We start from the raw sequence: 17382 nt of genomic DNA on the forward strand, positions 1-17382 counted from the left end.
GATGGGGAAGGGAAAACACCCACAAAGAATGATGCCAACTCTCACCAATCTATTTTCCCAGCTCCATCTGATGATCTAGCCCTTCCCACAGATCTCCCATCTCCAAGCCTTTGCTCACACTGCTTCCTGTGACTGCTGGGTTCTCTGTCCCTCCTGAGTCATTGCAGTTCCCTTAACACAGGGTTGGGCCACCAGAAGAAGACCGTGACTCTTACCACTTGAAAAAGGGAGTCAGCTCTAAATCGCCCTTTGATCTGGTGAAACTTCATTCTACTCAAGGATGTGCTGAAGCAGTCACTGGATCCATAGCAAGGAGCACTGGGTGGGGTTGACTGGAACAAGCTGGGATGGGATAAAGTTAGGAATGAAAAGATCAGTTCAGGCAAGGAGGGGATTGCTAGGTAAAGGGAAGTACCAACAATCTGGCTTTCCAATACTGGACCAACAATCAGGCAGTCCAAACCCTCCCAGTTTCTCTTCCTGCCTACATCTGTCTCAGACCCCAGGACTCAGCAGCCTTAAGTCACCCGAGCAGGTTCCAGTCAGTGACAATGACAGAAATAACCTAAAGGGGAAAGAAAGACTCCAAATGTCCCAGGGACACAATTCCTACTGATCTGGAGATACAGATTCATCAGAGTCAAATTCCATTATTTTGTCACGCCAAAAAAGTCTGGGTGGCAGGAAACACAGACCCCACCCTCCCCAACAGAAGCACTTGAGAGAAAAATATATTAAGAACAATACAGAGACAAAGATCCTAAGAACCCCCCATCCCTGGTCGCCAAGTTCTGTACCAATTGCCCTGTGACAAGATCACATCAGCCCTGTTTTCTTCCTCCCCCAAACTCTGGGGTTCTTTCTTCCCACTGGAGCCACCTGGAAGATACTGCTGCCTCCCTGACTATGTCTCTGCCTCCTATCTGCTAAAATGTCATCTGCGAGACTACAAAACATAGGATGAAAGAACAGACACAAAATAACAATGAGATTTAGAAAGACTTATAGCAATTCAAGAGGGTTCTCAGACCTAACAACTTTGGGATTTGTTAATTCACTTGGATTAAGCATATTTCATACAGTGTTTGTAGAGACATTTCACCTAGCTAAGTGTATGAAAAAGAACTCGGGTCTCTCAGAGAGAGCAAGAGCACACTGAAAACAAAGACCGGAATTCTCATTCTAACTCAACCATCCATTAGCTCTAGAGACCTGAAGAAATCCTCATCTTCTAGCTTCAGCTTCCCCAATTAGAACAATGCAGGAATTTTTACTCAGATAACCCTAAAACTCTGATTTTGTGGTTCTACATCCAAAAGCAAAACAACTGGCTTTTGCTGTGATTAAACCATTGTGCTCCTGTCCCATACCCCTCAAAAAAAAAAAAAAGTCCAAAAGAACAACACTGACAGATATACTGGAGGGCTAATATATCTAGAGAAGCAAAACTCTTTTTTCTTTCTCTGGTAAGGACTGCTCTATCACTAAAAGCTGAGGGTGATTCTTTTGTCTCCTCCATCCAATGTTAATTTAACTGTCATTTCTAAAGGTTTTTAAATTTACCAAATACTTTAGATGAAGAGATATAAAAATCTACATATATATCATTTATATACATACAACTACCCCTGTCATAGAGTGGCTCTGGATCTTCTAGCCTCACTGTATAGATGAGAGATGCTCAGACAGAATGACATGTCCATGGTCATCCCCCCCCCCACCCCCCTAGGGCCATCCCTGAATCAGAAGCAGGATCTGAACCCAACAGTGCTGGCCTACTCCAATCCTCTGCCCAGCACGACCTACTACTCCGAAGCAAACCCTTGTGGATCCTCTTTGAGATCTGAACCCTCCTAAACCCATTATTTCCTCAAAGACTAACATGTTCAACAATGCAAACAATCTCAGTCTACAAGCCCCATGTCATGAGGGAAGACGGGCAATCACCTTGAAATAGCTGCCCCAAAGTGCTGACTTAGGGATCAAAGGAAGGCTCTTCCTTTCCCCCACCATCACTGAAACCTGGGGGTTCCCTCTCCCTTTCCAGATGCTTGTTGGAGTGTTCCTAAGTCCAGGCAGGGTTTCAGTGGCTCTAGCTAAGGTCTCCTAAGAACAGTCAGATAGTTTTGTGAAAAGTAGATGAACCCTGCCATTTGTGGTCTCAAAAAAGCCCCAGCTTCCTTGGTAAGGTTGTAATGCTTCTCTCCAGTCAGTGGAGGAACCCAAGGAAGAGAAACATTTTGCTCAGACCCATTGTTACTAACAATAAAAATACTCAGAATCCCTCAACAAGTCGATCAATGTGCTTGTTTCAGAGTCAAGACCATAGGAAAAGTTAATAATTTAGTGGAAAATGTTTTGGCTTCAGGCTCAGAGGCCTACATTTGAAACCCAGCTCTGAAGCTTAGGCCTTGCTCACATCTCTGGGCCTCAATTTCTAGAAGGAATTGTAGGCAATGATCCCTGACAGCCTAACATATTTCCATATTCTGTCCTGCAGCAGCAAGGGGCAGGGACATTCTCTAGATCAGAAGTGAGAGATGGTGGCAATGGAGAGGAAAGCAGGAAAATCAATCCTTGGGCACACCAAGGATCGAGCCAGTCTTCCATGAGCAGCAGACTTCATGTTCCTAGAGATGCCCACCTGGTGCTTCTCAATGTTTACAGAAAAGGCTGCAGAAGCCAAGCCATCATCAGATGGCTCATATGGGTCATCAGGAAATACATCCAGAGATCCAACCAAACTTTGTGCAAACTCTAGTACACAACAAATTGGACTTTTAAGTTAAGTGCTACCTGAGCATGGGTTTATCAAACTATCACTAGCTATGGCTTCAGTTAGCATCTCAGGAAAGTTAAAAACGTCCCTATGCCAAAGAAAATAAGAATACTTTCCATCAATACAGGATGAGCCATAATGCCCAAAGCTGATCTATAATTATGTTCATAAACATCTACAAATAACTTCTTGAAAGTACAACGGAACTGCATTAGTCCTCTTTTCTGGAGGTTTTTTCATTTCATTTTGTCTAGAGAAGCAGTATGGTATTGTGGAAAGAGGGCTAGAGCTACAGATTGCTGGGACTTAGACTTCAATTCAGTTTCCTAACAAGAGAAAATCAATTTTTATCTCTCTTAAATGGGGTTAATACAAATATTAACCTATACCAGCCATGTCACAGGATTGTGGTAAGAATCACAACAGAATGCCAGATGTAGCAGCAGCAGCAATAGTACTATTTAATGTAATGTAAATTTATGAAGGAAAAAAACTTCTCATATATACAATGCAGAAATTTTAACATAAAGAAAAAGCAGGGGTGGCTAGGTAGTGCAGTAGATAGAGCACTGGCCCTGGAGTCAAGAGGACCTGAGTTCAAATCTAGCCTCAGACACTTGATATTTCCTAGCTGTGTGGCCTTGGGCAAGCCACTTAACCCCATTTGCCTTGCAAAAACCTAAAAAAAAAGGAAAGAAAAGAAAAAGAAAAAAAGCAGTTGCATTTTGTCAGTTTACCAAAATTAATTTGTAGCTAAAATACAAAGAAATTGCATGTTTACATTATTTCAAGGTCTCCCCTTTTTAAAAGCTGACCTTTAGCTCATTTTGCTTGTCAATTCAGCATAATCGCTTCAAACCACTAGAAACCATAATCAACTTGCAAAACACAAAGCTCTCACATGATCCCGAAACTATAAAACAGAGGAAGTTAAGAGTCATAATAGGAAAAAAAAAGAATTAGGTTAGAGAGAAACTAGGCTGTAGAATGAAGGTTAATCAGTAAGAAAAAGCATCACTGCTTTGTCAAGGTTTCAGAACTCAACCAAGACACTTATTTATCTTCTACTTTGTGGCAGGATTATCTATCTAAGACAACAGATCCCCTAAAAACTATCCATTCTCAGATCTATGAGAAACAACACACTTATAAAATATAGCAGCTTTATAAAATAAAACTGATATTAAGAAGGAAAATATATCAAAGGAAAAAATCTTAAGTCTAACCAATTTAATACACTTGAAATATTTCCTCAGAGATGTACAGGTCTAAGCATGTCACCCCCCGCCCCCAATCAATAACCCTGGGATCAAATATAAAACTTTGTTCAGTATTCAAAGCCCTTTCTAGTCTAGTCTCATCACTGCCTTTTCAGTCTTCCCATCCTTCATTCTTTTATCCAGTGACACCAGCCTCCTGGCTATTCCAGGACTAAGCCTGCAGGTCTCCTGGCTTCTTTCAAATCCCAACTAAAATCTAGTTCACATATTTTCTTGCATATTGTCTCCCCCCATTAAACTGTGAGCTCCCTGAGGGCAACTCTGTCTTTTGCCTCTTTTTCTATCCCCAGTGCTAGGTACAGGGCCTGTCACAGAGTGGGCAACTCATTTCTGTCCTTCCTTGGGGCAGAGGAAGTGAAGTTCACTTGGCTGGTCCTCTAAATGTCTGACATGTTTCTAATCAGCTGTGAGAAGACAGACTGAATCACATCAATCTTAACATTCTAGCGATAAAATTAGAAGGAAAAAATGACAGTTAAGTGGAAGGATGAATAAATGGATAAAAAAATAAAATAAAATGAATTTTAAAATGTATTACCTCTTAGTAGGTTCTCAACATTGTGGAAGCAAGCAAACTGTTCCCCACTCTAAGAAGCTTATTTTACAATCATGGAAACAGTCCCTCTAGGGAAATGGGGAGAGTCAGAGGGTGAAGGTGACTGGAGTCACAAGAAACCTGATCAACTTGTACTTTTCTAGTCTCACAGATGCTCCTTGGAAAAACAAAGAGTGGGGCACAGCAGGTTCAAGCATACCTAGAAGCTACAAGAAAAATTATTTTATTGGACATTAGGTCATCAAACATTCTAATTAATGATACAAATTTATAAACTGACCACCACAGAAACTACAGCTTATGCTAAGGAAAAAATAGTTTAAGACAGCAAGAAATACATGGTTCAGGAAAAAGAAATACAAGAAGTCAAAACCCTGAAACAAACATAGAAGCCCCAGTCTCTAAAGCAGGTTCTTAATCTGAGGGTTGGTCTAAGAACATGGGCATTTTGGGAGGATTTTGAGGATATTTTGGCCAGTTGACAATTGTGTTTCAAAATGACTAATTTTCTTTGTGATCCTTTGTATTCTATGTCTTTTAAGCCCCGGCTCTGAGAAAGGGGCCAAAAGCTCACCAGACTGCTGCCAAAGGGGTTCAGGACACAAAAAGGCGATGAGCTCCTGCTCTCTCACATGAATATGACCTTTAGAAAAATAACTGAAAAGCACTGAGCACATTGAACTCCCAAACTCCCATAGTATAAAAGAGATTTGACTTTTGACAACCCAAAAAAGAGTTGCTACTGGGGAAGCAACCCCAGTGTCCATTCATGGCAAAAAGGAAGATCCACCAAACTGGACCAAGTCCTAGCTCTACCTTTCAGAATCTGTGGGATGTTGGTCAAATCACTTCTATTCTCAAGATCTTCATTTTCTAATCTGTAAAGTGAGAGGCTTGAATTAAATGAGCCTGAAGGTGCTATCTGACTCTAAATCTAGGATCATAAGACCAGTCATAAGTAAAATCAGAATTTATTAAAAAAAAAAAACTCACACAAGAATGAGAAAGAGAAATGGAATAGAACTAAAAAAATTAAAAAATGGAATCATTTTAAACAAGTAATTGAAAATTTAAAAAATGGGAAATGGACAACAGAACTGATGCCAACACTGACTATAACATTACCCAACTTAAATGAACTGCCACAACAAGGAGACCAAAAGAGCCAAGCAAGCACCTTGGACAGCAACCATCCAACTTGAAGGCTACAAGCAATAAGAGGTTAGAATAAAAACTAATCTGTAAAATCTCAAAGAGGATGATCCACAATAAGAGCAGAGTTTAATCCCTGGGAAAATTCTAGAACAAATCGCTGAAGAGATGACTGATGAACATTTAAAAAGGAAATAATTCGAAAAACCAAAGTGCCTTTATCAAGAGCTGGTCATGCCAAACTACACTCATTTTTTTTTGGTAAGATTACTAACCTTGTTAAAGGCAATACCACAAATCACTCAGATTTCTGTCAAGTTTCTGACAATGTATTTCATAGTTTTCATAGAGAAGATGGAAAGATACAGAGTAGACAAAACTGGAAATATTCTTAACTAGTCTGATCAGTGTCAACATGGGAGAAGGACTCCAGAGACATCCTTGGCCTTTCCTGCTTAGCCTGTTATCAGGGACCTGGATAAGAGCTTAGAGGGCATGCTCTTCATATTGTTAATGAGAATAAAATGGGAGAATTAGAGAACCCTAACAGTCAGGATCCAAAAGGAGTGTGGTAAAACCAAATGAGGCAAAATGTAATAGTAATAAATGTAAAGTCTTGTACTTGAGCACCAAAAAAGAAAAAAAAAATCCACACACCTATAAGTTAGAGGTATGAAAACCCAACAACTTTTCTTGTTTTCTTTTAAGTCTATTTTATTTTTCCTCAATTATATGCACAATTTTTCCAAATTCTCTCTCCCTCTGTTCTCTGTCCTTGATATAAGCAATCTGATAAAAGTTATAAATGTGAAATCATGTAAAACATATTTTCATATTAATCATTTTTTGGAAGAAAATGAGAGAGAGAGAGAGAGAGAAGAAAGGAAATGTTTCAGTCTACATTCAGACTCCCATTAGTTCTTTCTCTGGAGGTGGAAAGCCTTCTTCATCATGAATCCCTTGGGACTGTTTTGGATCCTTCTATCCCAGCAACTTTTCTGAAAAAGATCTGGGAGTCTAGGGACCTGTCAGCTTAATCTGAGTAAGCAGTATGGTGTGGCAGTCAAAATGGTATTATATGCTCTCCTCTGAAATTTGTATTTGTCCCTGGGAGTCAAGGATTAAGAATGCTGATATATCAGGATGTCCAAAGGAGGCCAAGTCAAAGGCTTTCCTTCAGCCTGGTGAGAATGGGCTAAAGGAATTGAGCATGTTGGAGGGGTGCAGTAAGAAGGGGACTGAGCACCTCAGAGCGGACTCTGGTTTTATTTGGCACTTCAAAACTGACCCAGTGCTTTAGACCCAACCTCTAATTTCACCTTTACAGTGTATCCCTAGAAGGCTCCTGCTGCCAAGATTGTCCCAATTTACAGATGAGGAAAATGAGTCTGGCAGAAACGCTTTGTCCAAAGACAAACCCAAAACCAGGTCCCCAAGACTCCAAGACCAACACTGATCCATACACTTCTAAATCACTCTCAGCCCTGTCATCTGCAAATACACACACATACACACACACACACACACACACACACACACACACACTAACTAGGTCATTATCCAAATCACTTATTAAAAAATAACCCCAGAACTTTTTTAAACAAAAATATTGTCACAAGCTGACAATGAACTATTAATAAATATTTTCTGGATCTAGCCAATCAATCATATCCAAATAGGCCTAATTATATGAATGTGCAGCTCATAGCTTTCTCTTTGCCATAAAAAGAACTAATTTAATAATTGTAGTGACAATAGCAGTAAAACCTAGCATTTGCTTAGCTTGTTAGTAAGAACAGGTTTAGAAAAAACAGTTCGTCTCTTTGCTACTTTCAGCTTTTAAAGGATGAATTTATTATTAAGGGATTTCCCTAAATCATTAGATTCTCTGTTTTAGGCAGAGAGAGCAAACCCTAGGAAATATCTAAATCACTATGATACATCCTATCAGCTTTGCCTTCTACTACCCTTTTCTATCTAGGTGGACTAAAACATATTTTAGTGACTATACAGCCTCATTTCTTATTATTCCCCACCCCCCCAAATTCGCCCAACATTTCTTACCATATTTGTCCTCCTTGACACCCAACTCCCATCTCAACTACTTAACCGAAACTGTTTTCCTCAAGGTCAGACTAGTTTGCCAAACTCATTGGGCTTTTTCCCAACTTTTTGTCATCTCTCTGAGGTATTGAACATGCTCTACTAAGAACATCTGGAAAAGACCAAATCACTTCTAGGCAGGTCACCAGAGAAAAGGCAAATGAAGCAATGTCTAACTCCAGTCCTCAAAAAGAATCCTCCCCCTTTATCATGACCATTCCATTAAGGGTCTCATGAGTTCAACCAGTCACTACTGCACCATTACATAAACCATTGTATGTACAGTGGTCCAATTCTTTCTTTTTTTTTAAACTACATCAAACAAATTACAAAAGCTTTAATCATGACAGATCTACTGCTTTGAGGAAAGAACATGTGCTTCAATTAGCCATTAACTCAATATACTATAATTATGCAAAACTGTTGCTTCCTTTTTAGAATCCAGCTCTCATTTCAACAGCAAATTATCCGATTTACAAGTTTACATGAGTTCAATAAAGATATGTACTTACTGAAAACAAACCGAATTACCAGGCCATTCATTCAATTACTATGCCTATTGTTCACCTATACAACAGCCCTTAAAGCTAGAATTATGACACCGTAAAAGACTCTAAGCAGTTACTTATATTCAAAGTCACTGGTCTTCTGACAGGGAATGCCTAACACACTAAATCTCAAGTTCTGCAAAGTTCCTGATTTGCACCATCCACTCAGGTTCTGGGCTCTGCCTCTGGCAACCGGAACTGGAAAACTTCCAAGAGCCAATGGGGGTCAGACACCCACCTAGGAACACCTCCTAGAAAACACAAGACGAGAGGTTTCATCCAGCTGAGGCCTCCACTCCCTCCTGACAAATACAGACATGGGACTCAGACCCAGGTGTCAAAGGATGCTATTCCATTGCTTGTGAAGTTTTAGGAGGTGAAAAAGGCAGAAGACTAAAGAAACCCAGCAGCCTGAGCTCCCTCCCAGCATGGTGGGAGGGGAAAAAAGGTAATCACAAGAGGAAGGGCAGAAATGATACACAACAATGTCTCTCACATCTCTAATCCAGAAGGAATACTTAACTCTAGTTAAACAAGCTTTTCCAACAGATTTCAATATTATAAAAGGATTAATCTGGTAACAAATTCTTTTTAATTGACTGCAATCCAGAGCTAAATAATTATTAATAGTCTGAGGCTGGACTTGAACTCGGATCCTCCTGATTCCAAAGCTAGTGCTCTATTCACTGCGCCCTCCTAGCTGCCCCAATACTATGCAACTTTGAACAAAAACATTCCCAAAATATCAAAAACTTCAATGTCATTGAATGCAGAGAAACTGCATTCTATCTAAAACTTTCCATCACAAACAAAGCAAGCATCTCCACTAGTTCCAGCACTGTTTCATGGCTCTCCAGTGTTACCCCAACTGGAGCCTCTTCTCTATCCAAGCCTCACGATCCCTCTGTGGACCTCCCCACCAAACACTACCTGAAGCATCCCTCCCTCCTCCATCCCCACACTGCTCTAAAGTGAACTCTCCTGCCATACCAGATCACTTCATTCCCCTGCTCAACACCCGTCCATGACTCCCCATTACCTCCAGAATTTCATTTAAAATGAAGCCCCAAGAACAGAGATACTCATTTCCTCTAGGTAGTGCTGCTCATCTAGGGTGTCTCAGAAGTTCATCACCCAGCCCCATCTGTGTGACCCTGGTCAAGTCACTTCAACTTTGTGTACCTCAGTTTAATAGACTGTAAAATGATAAGCTGCTATCTGTAAAGCGCTTAGCTCAGTGCCCTAAGAGGACCTATCTATAAAACCACTGCATCCTCTCCAGTGGCCTAGACAGAGACCTCCCTTTGTTCTGATATGTAAGATGCTGGAGCTGGGAGGAACCTTGAAGCCCATGGAGTTCAGGTGGATCATTTGAGAGAGAGAGAAGTGACTTGCCCAAGGTCACATAGGTGAAGCCTCTGCAACCACAACCCCTCCTCCTTCCTGGGAGGATGTTTCTAGGGCTGCAGTTCTCCTTCCAAATCCTTGTTTCTAGAGGGTTGTTACCTGCTCACAAACACCACCTGCTTCTCTGCATACAGTGGGTACTAAATAAGCACTTTTTCACCCTGACTGATGGCAAGTCCAGGGCCCCTTTCCAAAAGCCAACCTCTAGAAGCTTCCCCATTCCCAGCCAGCCCTTCCCAATCTCTCCCGTTTCAACTTCCTCCCTTCTGGGGCCTCAGATATGCAGCCTTGACCAGTCCCTTCAATAAACAAACAGGCCTCAGGATACTCCTGACCCTATCCAACCTTGCCTCCTCTTCCAGGAACAATGACTCTCTGGCCTTCTCCATTCTCCTCATCTCTGGAGTGAGCCTTGGGACAGAGCCAGCCTAGACTGACCACAAGCCTGTCTTAGTCTCCCTCCTCTCTGACCAGCCTAGACCAACAGGCCAGGGCATGGACAAGAGCCCTGAATTCCCTTTTCCTCTTTGAGGGCTGAGAATCAACATTGCCATGGCAACAGCTCACTGCAACCCTGACCCCCCCCCCACTTCAATAGCGTCTCTCCTATGTCCCTACCTTCTCACTGGGTCCTTGGAACTCTCAGCTGTGTTAATCATAGCTATCCTGTGCCTTCTTCTTAGAATTCACTCTATGCTTGGGATAGATTTGTCTAGATAGATTTATGTCCCCTTCAAATATCCAATCATCTCCTTGAAGACTGGCACTACATCCTGTCTGTTTCCACAGCCCTAGTGCAGTATCTACAGCAGGCACTAAATAAATGTCTGATGAAATGTGTGGAAAAGCAGCTGGGTTTTGGAGCCCAACGAGAAATATACAATATTTTAAAATGATGGATTAAATCACTTGGGAGGTGGCCTGAAAAGCAAACTACCATTTATAAGAAGGCTGTTTCTTTGAGTAAATTGTCTTATTAAGGTTCAAACTACTAACACCTGGGCCAGAAGAAGCAACAGTTCCAAGAGAAGACTGGCAAACAGCATCTAGATTGCAAAGCCTCCCCACTCCCCACCCTGCCCCACCCCCACCCTGGTCATCTCTCCCCTTCATGATGTCCAAGGAGCAGCCTTAGCGTCAAGAAGATGAGGTAGTCATGAGAAGTGGGGTGACCAGGGAGAAGCAAATCTCAAGACAATCACAGAGGCACAGTCAACATCCAAGATAGGAGCAGTTTCCTCCACCTATGACCTCCCAGCTCAGGACCCCAAAATGTAGCTCCCCACCCCCACTTCACCACAGGCCCCTTCACCACCCTGTTGCAAGAAGTGAGGACTCCATGAAGAGTACCAACAACTGTCGGTTCCCTTAAAGTCATACACAATTCAACAGAACAGCTCTCACAGAGATTGGCAAAAGAGTCATTGCTTAACATACAACTTTCTCACAGTGGAGGGAGATGCCAGGAACCCTGGTCCTTTCCAAGTCATATCTCCACCACCAGCAGCATCCCCCAGCAGGTGATGGGAGTGTTTCGGCTGAGTCTCCTTTTCTGCCTTCTGCAATCAAAGCTTTATGACCTCTATATGTTGACTAAAGAGGTGGTGCCAATTTGTCAAACTTTCCTCTCAAATCTCTCAAACAAATCATCTCCCGCTTTTAAATTTCGGTCTATATCCAGGCTTTCAATTTGGTATGTAAACCTTCTTAGAAAACTACATATATGAAGCAATCAAAATTAAGAGTGAGAGAGAAGAAAAGAAGAGAATATGATAGGGATGAGCAAGGGTTACAACAGGTTTTAAATTCATTCAAGGCAACACAGACATGGAAAATAATTTTGAAAATAACTAAATTTTGAATATAATTATAGCAAAGAAAATTAAGTTTTGCAAATAAAAAGGACTCTCCAACTACAAAGGTGTCCGATGAATTATGACAGGACAGAGATAGGTATATAAATAGAAGAGCAACTTGACTGCCTTCACATTGTCTCTCAGACTTCAAGAGTTAGGAAAAAAGGCCACCTCTGAATCCCTCTGGGCAGGGGAAGCACAAAGGGGACTTTAGTCCCAGTTCTATTTACTTTTCAGGCGGTACTGCAGTTTGGACTTGGCCAGCACACTCTTTCCTTTCCTTTATGGACAATCTCCTCTCGCTCCCCCTCTTCCTGGACCAAGCCACTAACCTCTCATGATTCTCCTCCCCAGTGCTTTGAGCAGGTGAAACCAAGAGGACTAAATAGCCCTGAACTGAAGAGTGACTCCAGGTCATGGGACAAAACAGAGGTGAACCCCAAGGTGACCAGATGGCTCATAAGCCATCTTTCAACAAAGACTCCTATGTGCTTGGCAGCTCAGCCTGGGGAAAGAAAGGTCAAGCTGGGTTCAGTTCCCCCTTTGGAACCTTCTCAGGGACCCAGACAATCTCTAGGAACATGGGTTAGCCAAATGATTTAGACACAGAGCGGGCTACCATAAAGCCCAAATAAGATAAGAGTTTATGATCAAAGAAGAGATAGAAAGGAAATTTTCATCACACAAAATTAAAAAAGTGAGCACAAACAAAACCAATGCAACCCAAATTGGAAGGAAAGTAGGAAACAGGAAAAAAAAACTGTAAACTTTACAGTAAGTTTCTCTAATAAAGATCTGATTTCTCAAATATAAAGGAAACTGAGTCAATTGTATAAAAATGAGCCATTTCCCGATTGATAAATGGCTCAAAGGGCTTGAACAGTCAGTTTTCAGAAGACATCAAGATAACAACAGTTCACACCAAAAATGCGCTAACTCACTGATTACAAAAACACAAATTAAAACAACTCAAGTATCACCTCACACTATCAAACTGGCTAACATGAAAGAAAAAGAAAAGGACAAATGCTGGAGATGTGGAAGAAGTGGGACACTAAAGCCCTGTTGGGGGGAGTTGTGTTCTAGAGGACAACTAAAATCAAGGCCCAAAGGGTGATACCACCATGCAGACAACCCCTTTGACCCAGCAATATCCTAACGGATCTAGACCCCAAAGAGATCCTCAAAGAAAAGGGAAAATGACCCATATGAACAAGATTATTTACAGTGGCAAAGCACCGGAAATTGAGGTGATATCCCTCAATGGGGGAATGGCTGAACAAGCTGTGGTATATGAATGTGATGGAGTACTACCGTTCTGTAAGAAAAAATGAAACAGGATGGTTTAAGAAAAACCTGGGAAGCCTTAGATGAACTGCAGAAAAGTGAAGTGAGCAGAACCAGGAGAACATTGTACAGAAAAACAGCAGTAGAATAACCAACAGTAAAAGAATTAGTTACTAGGATTAATACAATGACCTACACTAATTCCAAGGGACTCATGATCAAAAATGCTATCCATCTCCAAAGGGAGAAATGCAGATTAATGTATATTTTAAAAAATTTATTTTTGTCTTGTTTTTGCAACAGGGCTAATATAGAAATATTTTGCATGACTTTAAAAGTATAATGGGTATCATTTTGCTTGCTTTCTCAATGGGTGGGAGAGAGGGAGAAAGAATTTAGAACTGAAAAATAAAAACTAAGAATAAAACAAACTTCAAAAAAATTTTTAAAGACTATAATTTACACAGTAGTTGTATTGTTGGAGTAAATCTCTTCATCAAGATTTATTTAAACCAAGAAATCATGAAAGCTAGACATCCCTTCCACTCCCCCCCAACCCCACCCCCAAAATATGTCAGTCACAGTGTAAAGGCTAAAATGTTATAATCTACTAAGGGAAATCAGTGACCTTTGAATTTATGTATACAAAATAAATACAAGGTAATGGGGGAGAAAAGAACCAGGTTTAGTCAAAGTGTGAATAAAAGGAAGGTTGCAGGTGGGGAATCAGGAAAAGCTTCAGGTAGAAGGTAAAGATGGAGTTGGGCCTTAAAGAAAGCTAGGGATCCCAAGAGATGGAGGTGAGGAAAACCTAGGAGACACTCTGTGCAAAGATCCTGGGAGGAACCTAAGTCATTCTGACCAGTCCAAGAAAGATGGAATGAGCATCCAATGAACTTTGTGGAGAGGGAGGCTGGACCAGGTTATCCAAGGGTTTCCATGGCATCTAAAGTGACTGGTGATCTGCTTGGGGTTTTGGGAGCCTCACTCTGGAACATCCTGTGGGCCTTCCAGCAGGCCGAGATCAAACCCAAGAGCTGAGTTGACTTTCTCCAAGGGTCTGAATAGAAAAAAAAGACTGTTTTTACCTTTCTGAGCCAGGCAGGCCAAGGTACAATGATGCAAGACAGTTCACTCCCTGGAAACAGGGGATCAAGTAAAGGATATACTGTATATAAAAAAAGAAACAATTCACTCCCTCTTAACTGCCAGGGGAGGGGGAAGAGGGGAGGAAAACAGTGATAACCTTGGCCCAAAGAATACATTTCAGACTCATAGAAGCTCCATATTTGAACCTCTGGTCAAACCTGTACAAACCCAGCAAGATTGCTCTGGAGGAATTCATCCCAGCTCAGCTGTCAGTCTTCTAGTGAGGGGGAGTACACAACACCTGAGGAAGCTGCTGCATGGGGCAGGGGTGGGGATGAGGGGGTGGGCATGTCTGTCACTTGGTCAGTAGTCACTGGCTTTTGGTCACTTGGTTTGTTTTTTCCCTGAAATCCAGCCTACACCATGTCTCTACATGGTCCACCCACTTGCTCCAACTTCTAAAGCTATAAGGGTCCTTTCCCCACCCTCAGCCTCCAAGTCTTCTCTCCAGGCTAACAACCCCCTCAGATGTGCTCACTACTGAGACAAGGGGAAGAAGGCTGGGAAGCCACTCCAGGGGGGGATTCCAGGTAATGAGGCTGGGGCCAGAGCTGCTGAGTGGAAACTAGGCTACATCTGATGGAGGAAGATGATGATTCACAAATGTCAGTGGCCAAGATGGGTGGAAATAAGGGAGAATGACTGAACAAACTGTTATATATCTATATCTATATCTATCTATATATATATGTATATGGATGTAATAAAATGTTATTGGGCTATAAAAGAAGAATTTGAGAACTATGGAGAGACTCACATGACACAACACAGAGCAAGGTCAGCAGAAGCCAGAGAAATCGATACAGTGACCACAAGAATGCAGGGGGAACCAACTCTGAAGGACCCAGGGCCTCTGAGGCAGTGAATAAAACAGCTTTCATCTGGGACGGCTAGGTGGCGCACTGGATAAAGCACCGGCCTTGGAGTCAGGAGTACCTGGGTTCAAATCCTGTCTCAGACACTTAATAATTACCTAGCTGTGTGGCCTTGGGCAAGCCACTTAACCCCATTGGCTTGCAAAAAAAAAAAAACACCTAAAAAAATAGCTTTCATCTCTTTCAATGAAGCAAAAGACTAGATGTACAGAACCATACATGACCAAGTTGGTGATCTGTTTTGCCTGATTATACACATTTGTAATATGAGAATGTTTCTAGAAAGAAGAGCTGAGTTGATGGGTCTAGGCATGGAAAAAAAACAAACAAAAAAGCCATGGTATTAATGATTTTAACTGTAAAAGATCCTTTAACAAATTTATATTGTTATTTTGATATTTAAAATTAAAATTTCAGTAAAACTTAATTTAAAAAATTCATCCTTAAAATGTGAATATTGGCTGGGAGAAGTCAATCAAATTGGAAAACCTAATAAAGGTGGAGTACCTGCAGTGTCTGGCCCAAGGTCTCACTGGGTCTCTTGTCATCACCTCCTTGTATAAGTCTGAGGTCATGCTCCAGAGCCCTCACACAGCTATCCCAAGAACTGGGAGAGTAAACAAAAATGAAAGCTGGAGTCAGCTCAACCAGCCAACAAGTCCTCAGGAACCTGATCTGTGCTCAGCACTGGGGCATTAAAGACAAAAAAGACCAGTGCTACCCCCCAGGAGTCTCAATTTGATTGGGTGAGATAAGAGGGCCATCTGAGGCTATGTACAAATGGACAAGGTGCCAGGAGCTGGGGGACCAGGAAAGGTTTCACTGAGCTGAGCTTGGGAGGAAATAAGGACTGGTTCCATATGTACAGGCTTCATTCTATATAGTAACAAGTTTTCCCCATCAAACAAAGCAAGAGAGAAACCAAATCACCCATGCCCACTGGACTCTAAAGAACTATTTATCTCTTAACTCCTACCTTCAAATGAATTCAATTCAACATGCATCCAGGGCTTGTGGGAGACCCTGAAGACACCAGCTCTTTCATCCTCCCTCCCCTCTCTCCTCTGCACTCTGCACTCTGCTGGACTGGCTTCCAGGCTAACAAAAGCCCATTACAGCGAGTCATATCAGAACTGATCTTCCCAAGTTACAGATGAAGAAAATAAGGTTCAGGAAACAAAATGTTTTGTTGGAGCAGAAGCACTCCCCGACCCAGTCCTGACCAGGGATGGCATTCTTGGCATTCTTTTCACTGTTTTAGCAGTGATCATGGAGGAGACACCTCGGGAGACTCAGGCCCACCTGATAACTTCTGAGAAGTCAATGCAATAGGATTGTGTAACACTCTCTAGTTTTCTTTGTGAGTTGACTCTAAGGCCCATAAACTAGAGGTCAAGGTGTGGGCCTTTTTCTGAAAGGACAAAGGCTTTCTGCTTGTTCTACAAGTCTAAGTACTTGCCTAAAAAAAGACAAGAACCAGCCCTTCCTTATTTAAACTGAACTCTTGACACTTGATTTCAAACCACATTGACTGGACAAAACACAATCACTCATCTCGGTCACAGATCTTATGTTCCACACGTGAAGCACATAACATTAACCTGCCTCAAATGAGTTGAACATAATGCAAACAAATCACCTGTGGGATACTTGGAGAGAAGTCATTCTTTAACATTTTTTCTATTCCTAAAACTTTAGGAAAGAAACTAAAAGAAACCAAACCTTCTTTCTTCCTAACTTCCCAGGGACTGCTTTGTGGAGCATGGATTGTGGTAGGAGAAGATTTCAGTCAGAAAGACTCATTAAAGTTATCACAACAGTCATACTTCTCAGTATCTAGAGTAAGGCGGAAGCTGTGAAGGCAGGCCACAGACCCAAAGGGAGGTCCACAAGTCCATGGAGTCAGTCTGTTGAGCTTAAAGAATATTAACAAAAGGAATATTTTGTTACAAGAATGCTTCTATTGGAAAGGGAAGGATACTGAGAAACAATGTAGTTATAAAAAGGAAGTACAAACCAAACATTTAAAGAAGCTTTTGTAAACAAGGGACTGAAGAAGATCCTGGCCCAAGAGCAGAAATCAGCTACCCAGTGTTCAGGCAACAGGTGGCACAGGGATGATCCTGAAGAGGGACCAGCTGGCAAAGTTTCCAAAGGGCCAGAGTGATTTCATTCTTGCTATTTAAAGTGCTAGGTTTATCTAGAACAGTGCTTGACACCTAGTAAGAACTTAATCAATGTATGTTGATTGATTAGAATTAGCAGAGGTAGAGTGAATAGTTTTCTTCACTATGAGATAGACTGAGAGTCACCAAGATGTGAGTTCAAATTCGATGTCAGACATCTGTCAAACTGTGATCCTGGGCAAATCCTTCACCTCTCTCTGCTTC

The 17382-nt window shown here is 41.6% G+C and overlaps 1 protein-coding gene across 7 annotated transcripts in view; it reads right to left on the minus strand.

Annotated features, from left to right (window-relative positions):
• SNX13 (sorting nexin 13) overlaps nucleotides 1–17382 on the minus strand; it is a 129864-nt gene that overhangs the window by 110699 nt on the left and 1783 nt on the right. For 3 of the 7 annotated variants that reach the window (XM_074195429.1, XM_074195425.1, XM_074195427.1), the window contains exon 2: nucleotides 216–342. The exons of 2 other annotated variants lie outside the window; for them this stretch is intronic. In XM_074195429.1, the coding sequence (XP_074051530.1) occupies nucleotides 216–269 (54 nt within the window). In that variant the 5' untranslated portion in view covers nucleotides 270–342. Of the gene's footprint in view, nucleotides 1–215; nucleotides 1694–17382 lie in introns of those variants that run through there. 2 more of the 7 variants (XM_074195426.1, XM_074195430.1) reach the window with 2 other exon arrangements.

This window comes from Macrotis lagotis, chromosome 7 (assembly GCF_037893015.1).
Source record: "Macrotis lagotis isolate mMagLag1 chromosome 7, bilby.v1.9.chrom.fasta, whole genome shotgun sequence".
NCBI classification, from domain to species: Eukaryota; Metazoa; Chordata; class Mammalia; order Peramelemorphia; family Peramelidae; genus Macrotis; species Macrotis lagotis.